Source organism: Camelina sativa, chromosome 6, assembly GCF_030686135.1.
Source record: "Camelina sativa cultivar CO46 ecotype springtype chromosome 6, ASM3068613v1".
Classification (NCBI taxonomy): Eukaryota; Viridiplantae; Streptophyta; class Magnoliopsida; order Brassicales; family Brassicaceae; genus Camelina; species Camelina sativa.
In genome coordinates, this window is record NC_141885.1 from 1,839,338 (window position 1) to 1,855,969 (window position 16,632).

The 16,632-nt window shown below is 34.3% G+C and overlaps 1 protein-coding gene and 2 pseudogenes across 1 annotated transcript; all 3 read right to left on the minus strand.

Moving 5' to 3' along the window:
- Positions 1-4,558: 4,558 nt before the first annotated feature.
- Positions 4,559-5,414, minus strand: LOC104793857 (disease resistance protein RBA1 pseudogene; annotated as a pseudogene).
- Positions 5,415-10,337: 4,923 nt separating this feature from the next.
- On the minus strand, positions 10,338-12,893 carry LOC147942130 (uncharacterized; annotated as a pseudogene).
- A 2,655-nt stretch (positions 12,894-15,548) lies between these two features.
- LOC147942131 (uncharacterized) lies at positions 15,549-16,451 on the minus strand. The gene is made up of 2 exons (XM_087455931.1): positions 15,861-16,451; positions 15,549-15,770 (listed from the first exon to the last, which is right to left on the minus strand). The coding sequence occupies exons 1-2, from the start codon at positions 16,449-16,451 to the stop codon at positions 15,549-15,551; spliced, it is 813 nt and encodes a 270-aa protein (XP_087312057.1).
- Between the last annotated feature and the right edge of the window lie 181 nt (positions 16,452-16,632).

The window sequence follows — 16,632 nt, forward strand, 5'->3', positions numbered from 1 at the left end:
ATAAGTGTGCAAGTGATGTTGAAACTTTGATACGGAGTGACATCAGGGGAAAGTCTTTATGCGCCAAAGTCTTTTTCGACGCATCATCATATGTGACCAAAGTGTAGTTAAAACATAAATAAATAACTAAATAAGGATGACCAAACTGAACAAACAAAAGTATTAGAAAAATATCCCACAAAGACACCACCAAACCAAAATAATCACTTATCCGAAACAGAGGCTCAGAGGATTGATTAGTCATCTTTATGATTACCGTTGGATATCTCAAGTAAGATTTCGTCACAGAATATATAAAAACAAACTTGAAAATAAAAAGAGAGGAATTTCTAACAAATTAAGAATTATTTTGCAAATTATAAATAGTAAGTGTACTAAATTGCCAATTATGTTTTAAACATGTACTAAATTGCCAAAATTCTCAAAGTGAAAAACTAGTTCAATAAAACCAAACCGATACCCATAGGTCTATCTCAAACCCTGGTCATTTTATTTCTATCAATATTATCCCAATAACTATTTTTCTCTTTTACACAATTTCGATAATTTACTCTTTTTTTTTTTTGTAGAAATGGCCAATGAAAATAAATTTGAGGTTACCCAAATCACTACCTCCAAATTTGTTTCAGTGGAGTCCGTTGTCTTGTTCCCTAAAATACCAGTGGAAAACACAGCTTTTGGAGATACTATGACCTCGGAGAAAAGGATTAGGAAGGTTGATCAAAAGGAGAAACCGAAGTTAAATCTTGTCGAGAATGGAAAGGGTATTGCCAAACTAGGACTGGTGTGGATCACGGCCATAGCTTTTGCAGTTACGGTGTACTATGAAGAGATTGTCAAACCTCATATTTTGATACATTATAATTTTTATAAATCATATATTGAATAACACCTTTAAACACATATTTTAAACATTTTCATTTTCTAAATCATATTTATCTTAAAAAGAGTTTAAAGATCATATTTTTATACATTACATTATATTTTTCGTAAATCATATTTTAATAACATTTTTATACATTATATATTTTTTTAATGTTCATCTTTTATATTTTTATAAAAACTATTTAAAAATAAAATTTTAAACATCATATTTTTGAATATTATTTTTGTATATTATATTTTTAAATCATATTTTTATATATTTTATTTTTATCTATCATATTAAAAGATCTATTTTTAAACATCATAATTTTTAAGTCATGCTTTCATACATTATTTTTTTCATTAATCATATTTGTAAATCATATTTGTATATATATATATATATATATATATATTTCATTTTTTAAAAAATATGGAAATAAAATTTTGGTGAGTATTTAGTCTTTGTACATAAAATTGTGTATATGACTCCTCCATTTAGTAATTAATTACTAAATTTAGGTCAAATTTGGGTCAAACGGCTGAAACATGTTTAGACTATGACTCTATGTTTCAGAGTGGTACATGACTCCTCCATTTGATATATGTTTGTGTTTATGAATAAACTTGCATAAAGTTGTCAACTTGTATGGTGTGTTTATGAATAAGTTTGCATAAAGGTGTCAACTTAAACCATGCATTCATTATCCAATATTTGGTTTTTTAACCAGTAGAATGGCCATCTCAGCATTTTTCTGTAAACTCATAAAAATCTAACATGGTATCAAAGCAGGCTCAAGATCTGAGCTGTTAGAAGCTTTCACATCGTTCTAGTGGAGGAAAACCTCCACAAACACACATTCTCTTTTCTATTCTGCAAAATTTCTCATTCTTGGTTATTAAATCTCTCTCATTCTTGTTACTACACTCAGAAACAGAAGCTCAATCTCGCCGAGAGTGGCAAAGGCATCGCCAAGCTAGGGCCATTGTGGATCACGGTCCTAGCTGCTGCAGCAAAGGTTTACTTTGAGGAGGTGGTGAAAGGCAAGAACAAGTGACCATGGGAGGAGAGATTGAAGAAATTTCACAAAAAAAAACAGTCTTTTAAACTTAAGGTAAATAAAAGTTTGTATCTTTTGAACTTTTTCTTAATTTTGGAACCTTGGATCTTGCAATGACCGCTTAAAGGTTGGAACTTTAGCACTTTCTAAGCTTAAAAAGGACATCTTTTGTTTTGGTATAAACGTTTTGAAACTATCTTTAGATATGGGCTCATGTCGTTTATCTGTTAAAAAGTTTGGTTTTTTAAACTATCAAGTTCCCATTTTTTTTTAGGTTTTTTGATTCCTGAAGAATGTTTAGATCTTTGATTCTGAGTGAGATGATATCTGTTTGATCTTCCCTTTTGTGTGTTTTTATGATTGTTTCTCTGATAATTTTTGTTGGTTAACAATGCTTAGCTTTTGTCACCTAGTTTTAAGTTTTAACTAGATAAATATTGGACTACTACAATAATATCATTAAAAAAAAATTAAAGACGGTTCTATAAATACACTTTTCAAGCTTATTTGATCAAAACTTTTTATTTTCAATACATATTATCCATTAATAGATCAATATTATTTCGAAAACCTCTTTTTGGTTTTTGTTTTTTTCTGTTTTAATATGGAACTCATGCAATTGAGTTGGAGTGCATGAATATTTTGGCCCTAACATCTCCAGAGAAACTCTTCTAATCTTGCTTATCACCATCTTCAACATTCCTTAGGTTCGTCTTTTCTACAACACAAACCATTTCTTCACACTTGCAACATGTCAGCTCCTTTCTGCATGCGTGAACCTTAAACCATGCATGCATGCATTCATTATCCAATATTTAGTTTCTTTCACCAGTGGAATGGCCATCTCTGCATTTTTCTGTAAACTCATAAAGTTCTAACATGGTATCAAAGAAAACAGGCTCAAGATCTGAGCTGCTAGCTAGAAGCTTTCAAATCCTCCTAATGAAGGAAAAACTGAGCAAAACTCTGCCCCAAACACTCATTCTCTTTTCTATTCCACAAAATCTCTCATTCTTGTTACTCTATTCTCTTGACTACTATTCTCAAAATCTTGGTTACTCATACTCTCATTCTGGTTATAAAGACTCTCCGTTACTAAGTCACAAATTCTGGTTACTATATTTTTGGCAACAAACTAAATACTCTATCGAAGCGACTTAAAGATCGACTCTTACGAAGTCCCTACCAGTGGAAGTATGACGCAGTCGGATTGCTCTAGGTTAACAAGCGTTGAATCTAGAATGAAAATCAAGATCACAAGCACCATAAAAGATAAAGAGATAAACTATAAAACTTTGATTGATAAGAATGATAATAATATTGTGTCTAAAACATATCACCTAAGGTTCTTTATATAGAGAAAGCTAAAACGTAAAATAGGTAATTCCTAGAAAATAAGTAAAGTTACTAAGATCCTAATAGAAAAAGAAAACAGGAAAATTTTGATTCCTATATATCCACTCGGGTCGCACCGGAACTGGAAGACGAATCAGAGGAAACAGGACTCGCAATCAGGGATCTCTTCTTACGATGAACTAATTGAGCCGAGTCGTCAGAATTGGACGAAGTAGCCTGACGAAGATGTCTCGGCACGGATGAATCGGGTGAAGCATACCGAGAGGAAGCCATAAGAAAGTCTAAAGGAAGTCAAAATATATAGACGAGAGAAAAACAAGAGAAGGGAATACCTGAAGCGATAGGCAGAGAAAGCAAACTCGGAACTAAAGTGAAAAGAAGAAAAGGGAAAACGAGTATTTATAGGGAGAAGGGAGGATTTCCCGAAGCGTCATCATTGTGAATTGGGTGTTACACGGTGATTTGACAGCATCCCTCGAAGAACGAGGAACGTCACGCACGACTCTTCACTTTCTCAAATTTTGTCCACCCATGGACCTTTTGAATGCTTGATATTTGCCCGTCTCAAGACCACTTCATCGCTAAAAGCTATGGTGGAAGATAGTGTGGAGATGCACGGCTGGTGGTAAACTGATAGATCATCTTCATCACGTATTGGTGCTTATATGAAGTGTATGGAGCTGTGAAGAAGCTCTAAAGATAGTACAAAGAAGCATAGCAAAACGTTTGGTGCTTAAATTGAAGAGCAAAGCAAAACGGTTGGTGGTTATGTGAAAAGCAAAGCATAACGTTTTGCGCTTATGTGAAGTAAAGAAGCGACAAGAAGGGTGTGCACAATAATCCAAGATTGGGTCTGATTCCTTAACTCAAGCCAATCTTGAGGGGGAGGAAGGATTCAACAACCTCATGGAGCCATAAAGGCGGTTTTTTTTTGTTTAAAGATGCGGTTCAAGAAGTCTAGCTATAAAGGTCTATTGTTCAGGATTGGCATGTGGTGGTTTCATTCACATGCAAGCCAACTTGAAAGAAGTGGTGGACTTGGGATCAAGAAGACATCAACCATGAAGAGGAGATCCATGGGGGCATGGGGAAAAATCTCAAATGGTGATGCAAAGAGAGTCTCATCCAACACATTACATCAAGGAAGACAATAGGCTAATTCTAAACCCTTACTCTTCCATTATAATAATTTGATTACTTGAGTATTACTTGAGTTTGTTAAAGAAGTGAATTTCAAGTTTGAATTTATTTTAAATTTATAATATTACATCAAAACTTTATCTTTTTTTTTCTCCTGTAAACGGTAAGCGCACGTAGGAAATTGCATTTGCGATTTGTTTTTTTCCCACAAAATGATTCACTTTGTCCTCAGTTCCAATCGCTGAACTTCCTTGACAATCTCCTTGATAAAATAGGCTTCATAGCTGCAAAGAAAGAACAACATACTTCAAATAAATAAATATATAAATAAATAAAAAACATACTTCACATTTTGAAGAAAATTACAGAGAGAACAAAATTTTATTTAGTTTTAATTAAAGGGAAAAGAAGAAGATGGATGGTGACGGGTGAGTGAGTGTGCGCTTAAAGTACCTCTTGTCTCCCAATGACAAACCCATCTTGTCGGAAAAACATTCCAAGGCTTCTTTCCATTTCTTGATCTCATCTCCAGTAGATCCTTTCGCGAGAGTCCAGAATTTTTCACCAAACTCACCTGTCTGTTTTCTGATGTCTTCTGGCTATACGTTGTAAAAGATTGGAATGACTAGGAGCTTTCCTTGATCCTCAAGTTTCTTCATAGTAACCAACTCATCCATACACCACGACGACTCCGCATATATATATTCCTTGAATCTTCTGGTTCAGTGAAGAAGATATTAGATAATCGTCAAGAGTACTGTGAAAGAATAGTATAGACCTGGTAGAGAAAATGGCCAGCGCGATCTTCGACTCTTGAAGCCTTACAAAGAGATATTTAAGGTCTTTGCCTCTCAGCTCGTATCTGTCTACGAAGAAGTTTATCCCATTCCTTTCCAAGGCATCAGTGAGGTGGCTCACGAAACTATAACGCAATTGCTCTCCCCAGAAATTTAAGAATAGTTGATTCGATTGAGTGGAAGAGAAGACAACCATCGTTGTTCGGAGGTTTGTTTGAAATTAAGCACATTATTATGCTGTTAAATAAATTCTTCCATAATCCAAACCTTGTTTGGCACCGCCTGGCAATGCAGTAAAACTTCAACAGTCAAACTCTTCTGTTTCAGAGCCCACGCAATATACCGACTAGCCTCTGGATATCGAAACGAAGATTTGGTTTTTTATCTGGATATCGAAAAATTAAAATTGAAACTGTATAATTAAATTAAAACATTTTCATTTACCTAGATGTCGGAAAAAAAAAATTATATATAACTTTACTATGTGTGTATAGTTTTTGTTTTTTAGGCATTAGCTTTCTATTTTATAAAGTATAGTTTTGTGGGAGAAGAGTTTAGTATTCAGAGTCTAAAATTTATGCTTGAGAATTTATTTATTTTGTATATAAAAAAGAGTATTATTGAAAATGGACAACCAGAAAGAGTATAGTTGCAACAAGATACTTTTACTCGTTTTTTATTTTGAAAAAAAAAATTCTTTAGTAATAAAGTAAAACCTCTATAAATTAATAATGTTGCGACCATGAAATTTTATTAATTTATAGAGGTTTTAATTTACCGCTAAGTAAATAATTATTAATTTATCGATAAATTAATATTTTATTAATTTATGAAGAGATTTTTTTATTTTCATAATTTTGAAAATTTTCTATTACAACATAAAATATTTTTGTTATCATTTAAATTTTCATACTTTATAATATTGGTTATCGTAATAGGATGAATTTCAATTGTTTACTAAATTATCTAGGTAAAAATAATAAATGTTAGAAGTTTCGAGTTTAGAAGAAATAGCTACTACTATCATTTATGGTAATGATGAAGTCGAAGAAGATATTGCGGTACATTTAGAACGAGTTACTAAATAAGCAATTATCGCATATAGACTCTCCACAGTTTTTTGATGCGATTGAGAAGACAACAATGAAAGAGATTAGAGATGAGTTCCAACAAAAATATAAATTCAAGAATAGACAAACAACAATAGAGTCATATTTCACTATATTTTCTTAAATATATATATATATATATATAGTTTATTTGATTATTGATTTATGATATTGAGGGACCATATTTTTATATAGGATTCCAAAAAAAATTATTATCTTATTATTTTATTGAAATGTGTCATTTTTTACACCGACCGAACTTGAGACCAAAAAAATTATTAATTTATAGCGAATATTAATTTAAAGAGTATTAATTTATATAAATTATACAGTATATAATAACAAGTCAAATATATTAAAAAAAAAAAGAAAAACGTCATATTTTTCGATCAAAACTATCACATCATATCATATAGAACCAAACTTTCATCATGTCCTAGATATTTCCGTAACAGTGTTTCTCGACCTATATTCTCATAAATCGAAAGTTCTATTTCTAAATCTTCCTAATAACTGACAATATTATACCTAGTTGATTTTCTTTTAGTCAAAAGAAATTTTATTAATTGATCAGATCATTACAAAATAATTGTTTAGGCTTTTAGCCATATAGGCGGATTCACATTAGCCAGCAAAAGTTAGGTGGTGATCTACATTATTATAAGACGATTTGAGTATGATAGTTTCTTATTTGTCACGAGCATTTATTTGCAATGAAAAGTAAGTAACTGTGGCTTGAGGTGGACTATCTCATCGATCAACACCCATGCATTTTGTGCACCGTTTTACTATCTTCTTTTTCTTGGGACCTCATCGCTTACTGAGCAGCTTCAACAGCAGAGACGCTGAGGATCTCTTATTTATTTTAACTATATAATTTATTATTACCGTTTTTAATAATTGCTGCACCATTGGCTAAACGACATATGACGATTTAGCGCCTGCTACTGAATGAGAAATTGCCTGTAATAGAAACACACATAAAAATTCCTGAAAACCTAAATTTGGAAGAATTTCTAGTCTGTTTTTTTTTTCCTTGTTTTTAATACTAAAAACAACTTTAAAATATTTTTTGAAAGTCAATGTTCGGTGTTCGTTAAACAATAATAAAATAGTTGTAATAATGACTCTATGTTGTCGTATAATTAATATATGTGAACATGTAATACATATAATATAATTTATACAGTTGGGTATATATTTACAAGGGGATGTGTGATTATGTATTTGTTATACTTCATGCAGATTGTAACTATTTTTCATACATCTTTTTGTTTTGTTTTTGTTTGGTAGCTTTGGGCATTTGTCAATTTATCTAAGGATAAGAACAGTTCCATCAGGATATCTTAAGTAGATACCTCTTATCTTAAATATCCCTTATTAAAAAAAACCTAAGTTGCATGGAAGCGAAAACGAATACGGATATGCAGAAACAAAGCATTTTGGAAACAAAAAACTGGCTTTTCTAAAATTAAGAAATAGGAAACATTTTGCAAATGTATGCATATATATTTAGATATATATATATATAATAAAACACCAAACATAAAACCTATATAAAAAAGAATATTTGAAACAACACAAATTCAAAACATGAATATGAAATAGTTGAATTAAAACACTAATATTATTATATATTTATATGTATTATGAATATATATATATATAAATATCTTTAAATTATTTTATTTATTATGTTTATAAGCAAAAAAAAAATTTCCATCGTGTTTCCAAAAAGGAAACGAAGTTTCCATTGTGTTTCCAAACAAAGATTTCTAGGAATTGTGTTTCTGTGGTTTGTTTTTGTGTTTCCAAGAGTTCCTGTTTCTGAAATGTTTTGGTTTCTGAAAACGGACCTTGAAAAGAGTTTTCATGCAATACAAAGAGAAAGAAAAGAAAAAAAAAAGAGAAATTGACGGAGTTTTCTTAATAAGAGTATGTGCATTGCTAGAAACTACGAGAATCTCTTAATATATATTGTTTTAATAGTTATAAAATTATTATCATTTATTTAAAAATTTAATCATAAAAAAAATTATCTATATATACATATTTGAAATACATTTGGGAGGAAAACCTTGGGGTTCCAACAAATTTACGATCCTATGTCATTGACATTTATTGATTATTAAAAATATTATAAACTAATATTTATATTATTTAACAAAATTTCCTAATATCACTCTCTAATAAAACCTAATTACATCCTTATATGATTTAATCTGTTTTTAATTATTACATAAAATATATGTATAGTGCTATTTGAATTTTTTCAAACAGATATATATTAAAATTAAAAGTATATATATAACGTTCTACATTGGGTACAAAATTTTAGACAATGGTTCAAAGTTTAAACCATTATAAATAGGACTAATATGCTTAAGGGTCGGAGTCATATAACAGGACGGTTTGGATCAATATTAATATACTTTAAAATATTATTATTTTGGTACTAAAATAATAAATCATTATTTTATTATTTTGTTAACATCACCAATATTAAAATATTAGATATATTTCAAACGACTAAATTATTATTTTGTAAAAAATAAATGATTGTACGTATACCACAGATTAAATCATATAATTAATAATCAAATATCATTATATAACTATAATCTTAAACACCAAATAAAACAAATCAAATTAACTAACAATTACAACTTTAAATTTAATACTTTTAACTAACCATATGTGAAAAACCTTTTTAAAGGCTTCTCATTTCAAAGTAGTTTCTCACTTTCTCTCCTCTTTCATTATTATTTATTAAATATTATATTACTAAATGACATGAAGAAGGGTTTCAAGAGAATTGCAATGGTATAAAAAGTTAAGTGTGCAAGTGATGTTGGAACTTTGATACGGAGTGACATCAGGGCAAAGTCTTTATGCGGCAAAGTCTTTTTCGACGCATCATCGTCATATATGACCAAAGTGTAGTTAAAACATAAATAAATAATAATAAGGATAACCAAACTCCACAAATAATAGTGTTAGAAAAATATTCCACAAATTATTAACTTTAGAGGATTTCACAAAGACACCGCCTGGCAGTCCAGCAAAACCTCATCCGTCAAAGTCTTCTGTTTCAGAGCCCACCCAATATACCGACTAGCGTTTGGATATTCAAAAAGAAGATTTTTTTTCTTCTTCTTCTAGATATCAACAAAATTAAAATTGAAACTATAATTAAATTAAAAGATTTGCTATTACCTAGATGTCGAGAAAAAATTATATGTATAACTTTACTATGTGCTATAGTTTTTGTGTTTGTATTATTTTTAAAAATAATAATATATTTTCTGCAGTTTGGGCAACCAATCTTGGAGTTATTTTCTAATGTTTGATTGACAAAAAATATATATATATATATATATATATATATATTTCTGGTATTTTTGGCAAAATAAATTAATTTTGTTATTTTTGAAAAATATTTAAAATATAGTATTTTGAGAAATTCTTCGTTTCTAAGAGAAATTGCACTTTTATTTATAGTTTGATTTATTTGTGATTTTTAGAGAAATTTTTAGAAATATCCTTTTGTAAATACCTTTTCTCAAAAAAAGAATTGCAATTTTTTTTTCTTCTTTTTCACAATTACAAGATATGCATTTATGTGTACTAGTTAAAGCTTTAAGTCTATCTGGCATTAAATTAACTTTTAAAAATATTTTTTAGATATACGTTCTTTATTTTATATTTAAAGTATAGTTTTAAGAGATAGAGTTTAGTTTAAAATTTATTTATTTTGGATATAGAACTACGTATTATTGAAAATAGACAACAAGAAAGGATATATTTTGCAACAAGATATTTTTACCTATTTTTTAATCTTAAAAACAATTTTTTTAGTGATATATATTAAAAAAATAAAAAATAACTAAACACCATCCACCACCACCTCCCACCACTGATTTTAATAATTGCACCATTCGCTAAATGACATGTGATAATTTGTTATATTTTTTTTTTCACGGCAAACAGACTTTTGTATTTAACAACTATCATCTTACATTGTTCCATGAGATTACAAAATTCAACTTCCTTATCCTAGCATTCTTAGCTAGACCATCAGCAACATCATTTACAACACGTGATACTTTAATAAACTTTATAGATTCATATGATGAGGCAATGGTTTGAATGTCCTGCAAATGGGTTGCGATAAGAGACTGGTCCCGATCTTGTGGTTTATATCCGGAGGCAGAGATGTGGGATACCTTCTTATACAGGGTTTATGCATCCCCATAAAAGATGACATTATTATAACCCAACCTGCAAAGATGATAAACGGCCTATTTTAAAGCTTCAGCTTCTACTTCAAGAGGTGTGCTCATTGGGCTGATGGACACCGTACCCCGCAGCATAAACTGTGCCTTTTTGTTATATAATACCCAGGCTATCCCTGCAGAATCATGTGGAGATTTCCATGAGCCATCAACAAAGCAGTAGTACTCTTTGGCATTCTGAATAATAGAGTTTTTGGACATAGACAGTGCCGAATACTGTTGCCCTGTATAACTCCAAAATTGTTGAGCCTGTGTCACTTCAAGGCTAATTTGGAAGCTCTCGTTCCATTGCTGAATATCCATAATAGCCTTGTTGATAGTATCAGGAATGGACCACAATTTATTGTTGAAAATCAGGTCATTCCTCATCTTCCAAATTCTCCAACCAATGAAAGGGAATAAACTCTCCTTACTTATCCTGCAATGGAAAAGAAGGTGATTGAGGTCTTCTTGTGCGTCTCCGCATCTCTGACATGTATCATCAATCCCTATTTTCCTCTTCTTTAAGTTTGTGGCAGTTGGTAGTGCATTGTAAAGACATCTCCACCAAAAGTGTTTGAGTTTCTGAGGCATATGATATTTCCAAATCTTTGAAAAAGTGGTGATCTCAGAGGAATTAGACAAAGAGTTAGTATGAGGCGATATATCATTAGAGAGCTTATGCTGGAGGTGATAGCCTGATTTAACTGAATAAAGTCCACTATTTGTATGAATCCAAGCAATGGCATCGTTTGCTCCTGTTATAGAGGGTCTTATCATCTTAACATAGGGTATGTCATCAGGGTGCATGATTTGTTGGAGCAGAGATTCATTCCAACCTCCCTGAAATAACATATCACAAACTTTTAGATTGGGATAAATTAGAGATCCAGGTCCTCTCGCTGGTCGCGGTGGGTTATGAGGAAGCCACTGATCACGCCAAACATTGATTGTTTCCCCAGTGCCCACTATATACTTAATGCCTTGAGAAATCAGTTGAATACCTTGGGAGATACTTTTCCAAGCATAGCTAGAATTTGGTTTGCAGACTGATGATAGGAGGCTACTCTTCGGATAATATTTTTCTTTGAAAACTCTTGCCATGAGAGAGTTTGGTTGCTGGAGGATCCGCCAACTTTGTTTGGCAAGCAGAGCTAAGTTGAAATCTTTGAGATCTCTAATTGCTAAACCACCAATATCTTTAGGGTCAGTTATCTTCTTCCAAGCTATCCATGGAATTTTGTGTTTGTCTTTGATGCTGGACCACCAAAATTGTCTCATTGCGCTTGTGATCTGGCTGATTAATCTTTGAGGCAGGAGAAAACAGGACATATTGTATGCTAGGATTGTAGTAGCTACTGACTTCAGAAGAACCTCCTTTCCTGCGGGGGACAGAAGTTTAGTGTACCAACTTTCCAGCTTTTGATCAATTCTTTGAGCCAGATATGAGAAAGCATTTGTCTTATTTCTACCAATAAACTCAGGTAAACCCAAATAGCGACCTAACCCACCAGTTTTGTGGATTTTGAGAATGCTACTAATCTCATTTTTGGTTCCTAAGTCAATACCTCTACCAAAAGTGATAGCCGATTTTTGAAAATTTACACTCTGACCTGACGCTTTCTCATATTGGTGCAGGATGTTAAGGAGAGTCATACATTCATCCAACGAAGCTCTGCAAAACATAAGGGAATCATCTGCAAAAAGAAAATGAGAAATTGCAGGTCCGTTTCTGCTAGCCTTGAATCCATGGAGCTTTTGCTTTTGAATGTTTTCTTGAACTAGAGCAGACAAAGCCTCAATACATAGCAAATATATATAGGGTGAAATAGGGTCACCTTGACGAATACCTCGCTGAGGCTTGATATGTCCAACTGGTTGTCCATTGATAATCATCGAGTATGACACTGTTGTGATGCATGTCATGATCCAATTACACCAGACCTCAGAGAATCCCATCCGCTTCATTACTGCCTCAATAAAAGACCATTCTACCTTATCAAAAGCCTTGCTAATATCCAGCTTAGTAGCAATAAAAGGTTTGGCTAGTTTTATTGTATGGAGGGAATGAATAAGCTCATGTGTAATAAGGATATTGTCTGTTATCATCCTCCCAGGAATAAAAACTGATTGGTTTGCCGAAATGATGTGACTTAGCCAGGGTTTGAGTCTTTCAGCTAGAGCTTTTGATATGATTTTGTATGCTACATTTGCTAGACTTATAGGCCTATATTCCTTTACTTCACTAGGCTGTCCTACCTTTGGTATCAAACAGATATGCGTATTATTCATCTTTGGGTCAAGATAGCCTTCTTCAAAAAATAGCTTGGCAAAATTGTACACACCTGTATGAATAGTGGACCAATGATCTTGATAGAAACCTGGATTAAATCCATCTGGTCCTGGAGCTTTGTCTCTTGACATATTGTGGAGTGCTTGGTATAACTCGTCTTTCGTGATAGGTTTAGTAAGCTCTTTATTCATCTATGCAGAAACTCGAGGTTTAATATGTTTCACTACGGGACTGATGCACTCCTTATTTGCTTCAGCAAGAAACAGAGATTGAAAATAATCAATAATCACCCTGTTGATACCTTTCTCATCAAACCAAACCTTCCCATTAGCATCAGTGATTGCAGTGATTCTATTGAAGCTTCGTCGTTGTTTGGCTTTGGCATGGAAGAATCTGGTGTTACGATCCCCTACTTGGAGCCATTGGATCCTACTTTTGGTTTTCCAGTACTCCTCCTCCAACCTGTAAACTTTAGCTAATTCGTCTTTCAACAATCTAACTCAAATGAAATCCACAGGAGTAGTACTATATGCTTGATGAATCTGAGATTTCAGCTCTTGAATTCTCTTTGCCGAATTGGTAGGATTCTTTTACTTCCACCTGGAAAGACATATCCGACATCTTGTTAGGGCAACATGGAACTTTTTAGGTGATAGGTGGTGACACTCAGCGTTCCATGTTGTAGCTATTGCTTCCTTTACCTCCTTATTGAACCGCCACCGATTGTCATACCTGAATAAGGAACAACCAGTTCTCTTTTTTTCTCCTGTATAGATTAAGAGTGGTCTATGATCAGAACCAATCCAGTCGAAAAGCTGGACATAGGCTTTAGGAAACAGATCTTGCCAATCAGCAGTGGTCACAGCTCTATCAATTCTGGAGCTGACTGAATGCGAGTATCTGTGTCCAGTCCAAGTAAACTTCCCCCCTCCCCCCCCATTAATTTTAAATCATGTAAACCGGATGTATTTAACATTTTCCTGAAAAGCTTGAAAGAACTTTCAGGTTTTTGAGGACCTCCAACCTTTTCTTCATTTCCTTGTATATCATTAAAGTTGCCAAATACTAACCTCGACTTTCCCCTGTACAAACCCATTTCAGCCTGTAACAACCCGTCTCGTGGACCCCACTAGCCTCACTGCTAGCTTGCCCCCATAGGCCCAAAGCTGGCCCTGCAGCGCATCGATCCTAACCCCTCACCGCAGCAAATGGAACTACTCATCCAAATCCACAGTAGGTTATTGGTGCACCAGACGTTCCTCGAACCCTGGTCCTCACCCTTTATCAACCTTCCCACTGGACAAGTTGCCACCAATTGATCTGCAGGTCAACTGGTGGCAACTTATCCTGTGGGAAGGTTGTTAAAGGGTGGGAACTAGGGTTCGAGGAATGCCTGAAGCACCAATAACCTACTGGTGGATTGGGATATCCACAGTGATGGGTTAGGATCGATGCCCTGCAGGGCCAGCTTGAGGTCCGTTTGGACGGCTAGCAGGGGGCTAGCGGGTCTACGAACGGTCTGTTAGGGTAGCTAGTGGGGGTCTAGTGGGGTCCGCGGGACGGGTTATCATATAAAAATCAATTTTTATGTAACAACCGATCCCGTGGACCCCACTAGCCTCACTGCTAGCTTGCCCCATAGGCCCAAAGCTGGCCCTGTAGGGCATCGATCCTAACTCCTCACCGTGGCAAATGGAACTACTCATCCAAACCCACAGTAGGTTATTGGTGCGCTAGGCGTTCCTCGAACTCTGGTCCTCACCCTTTATCAACCTTTCCACAGGACAATTTGCCATCAATTGATCTGGACATAGGACAACCTACTGTGGTTTTGGATGAGTAGTTCCATTTGCCACAGTGAGGAGTTAGGATCGATGCCTTGCAGGGCCAGCTTTGGGCCTATGGAGGCAAGCTAGCAGTGAGGCTAGTGGAGTCCACGGGACGGGTTGTTACATAACCCAAAAGGTCATAGTATCCCACATTCTATTACGATGTTGTTGATTTGGATCAACGTATACGTAAGTAATCCAAAAAGCTGGAGAACCCTGCTCTCATATGTACATATCTGTGTAATTTAAGGTTAGTTTATCTACAAAATCTACCTTCACTCCATCATTCCAAAAAATAGCCATGCCTCCACTAAGACCCTCTGAAGGAAGAATAAACCTATTGGGATAATCTAGATCTTTCGCTAAATTATTCACATAATTAAAATCGTTCTTAGTTTCTACGAGGAACAAGATATCAGGTTTAGAAGACTTCCTGATATCCTATAGATATGGAATTGTCAGAGGGTTCCTCTTAAGGCCCTGACAATACCAATGCATGATCTTCATCCTGGATGGGGTGGTTTCTGGGTGTCCACCCTCCCCTGAAACATACCTTTGGTTTTAGCCTTTGAAGTGGAGGCTTGATCCTCTATCATTTTTTCCTGTCCTTTTCGCTTTTGACCTCTGTCTGTAGTCAGAACAGGTTCAGCAACGTCCTTCATTGCAACTTGATTAGATTGATTAGGATTGTATCCTGGAACTTGTGTTTGGTCGCGTTGTTAGATGTCATCATGTGGAATTGGTTGAGTGATCAGAAGCCTCTTTGACGAAAGTTGCAGAATTTTCATCAACTGGGTCAACGGCAAGAAGTTTACTTTTGTCATCCTAAGGCAGTTTTGATTTGGCTCCATACTCTTTTATTGTTAGCGGAATGTATTCGGGAGTGATAGACATATCATCCTCCTCTCTCGGCCTAGTCGGAAACTGAGCTTGTAGAGCACCAAGGAATGGTGTAGATGATTCAATGTTTTCACTCATGTCATCACTTCCACCCTGAGCCTCACTGTAAAGAGGTTCTAAAGCATGACGAATTGCCTCGCCATCAATCTGAGGGATTTGGGTTTCATAGTCACAGAGCACTTGGTCATGTCATAGAGACCCACAGCGAAAACAGAAGTTTCAGAGTTTTGGAAATACAAATCTAATCATGACGGGCGGCTTGGTAGGATCAAACTCGATATACCTGACAAATATAAGACGATCGTTGATATTCATCTTAACATGAGCCAAAACTTCCCCATTTGCTTCTTCAGTAGCTTCCTGAAATTTAACTTCATCTATATGACCCAAAACACCTCCTACCTCACGAACAACAACATCAGATCTAAATTCTTCAGGAATATTAAGGATTCTGACCCAAAACAAAATTTCAGTTAAGAAATTCGGAAGAAAGCGTCTTGTCCAACAGTCCATTGCTACCATCCAGAGATTATAATGCCAGATTCCATTTTCTAGAACTGTCATTAAGTGATGCTCCGCTTGAAAGAAGAATTGGACTGTGCCATCATCATTTAACCTGCTGGTAACCTTTCCTTGCAAATTCCAAGCTTTTGGTAGAGCTCCTTTCATTCCGATCGGTTTCTGATGCTGAGAATTTAAGCATTTAACTACCAGGTTGAGCTTATTAGCAGCTTCGCGATCTTTCAAAGCTTCCCTAGACATCCGCAGAGGGGTCCTTTCCGAACAAAGGTTAAGATTTTGAAGAGCTTTCCATAAGTATTTTGACATATTTGTAAACGCGCAGTCACACAACTAAACAAGAGACAAAGGACCGGCAAAGCTACCAGAATGAAGATCCGCACTAGAATGGCAGAAAACCACCGGAAAACTCAATCGGTGGAGAGTCGGTGCAAATCGTCTTTAGAATTGCCTAGAAGAAGAGAGAGAAAAGACTTTTAAAATGAAAATA

Bases quoted from the DNA above. Each gene is read 5' to 3' on its own strand.
- LOC147942131 (XM_087455931.1), bottom strand. From the start codon at position 16,451: ATGTCAAAATACTTATGGAAAGCTCTTCAAAATCTTAACCTTTGTTCG. The intron at 15,771-15,860 runs GTATTTCCAAAA...CAAATCCCTCAG, and splicing joins CGCCCGTCATGATTAGATTT to ATTGATGGCGAGGCAATTCG.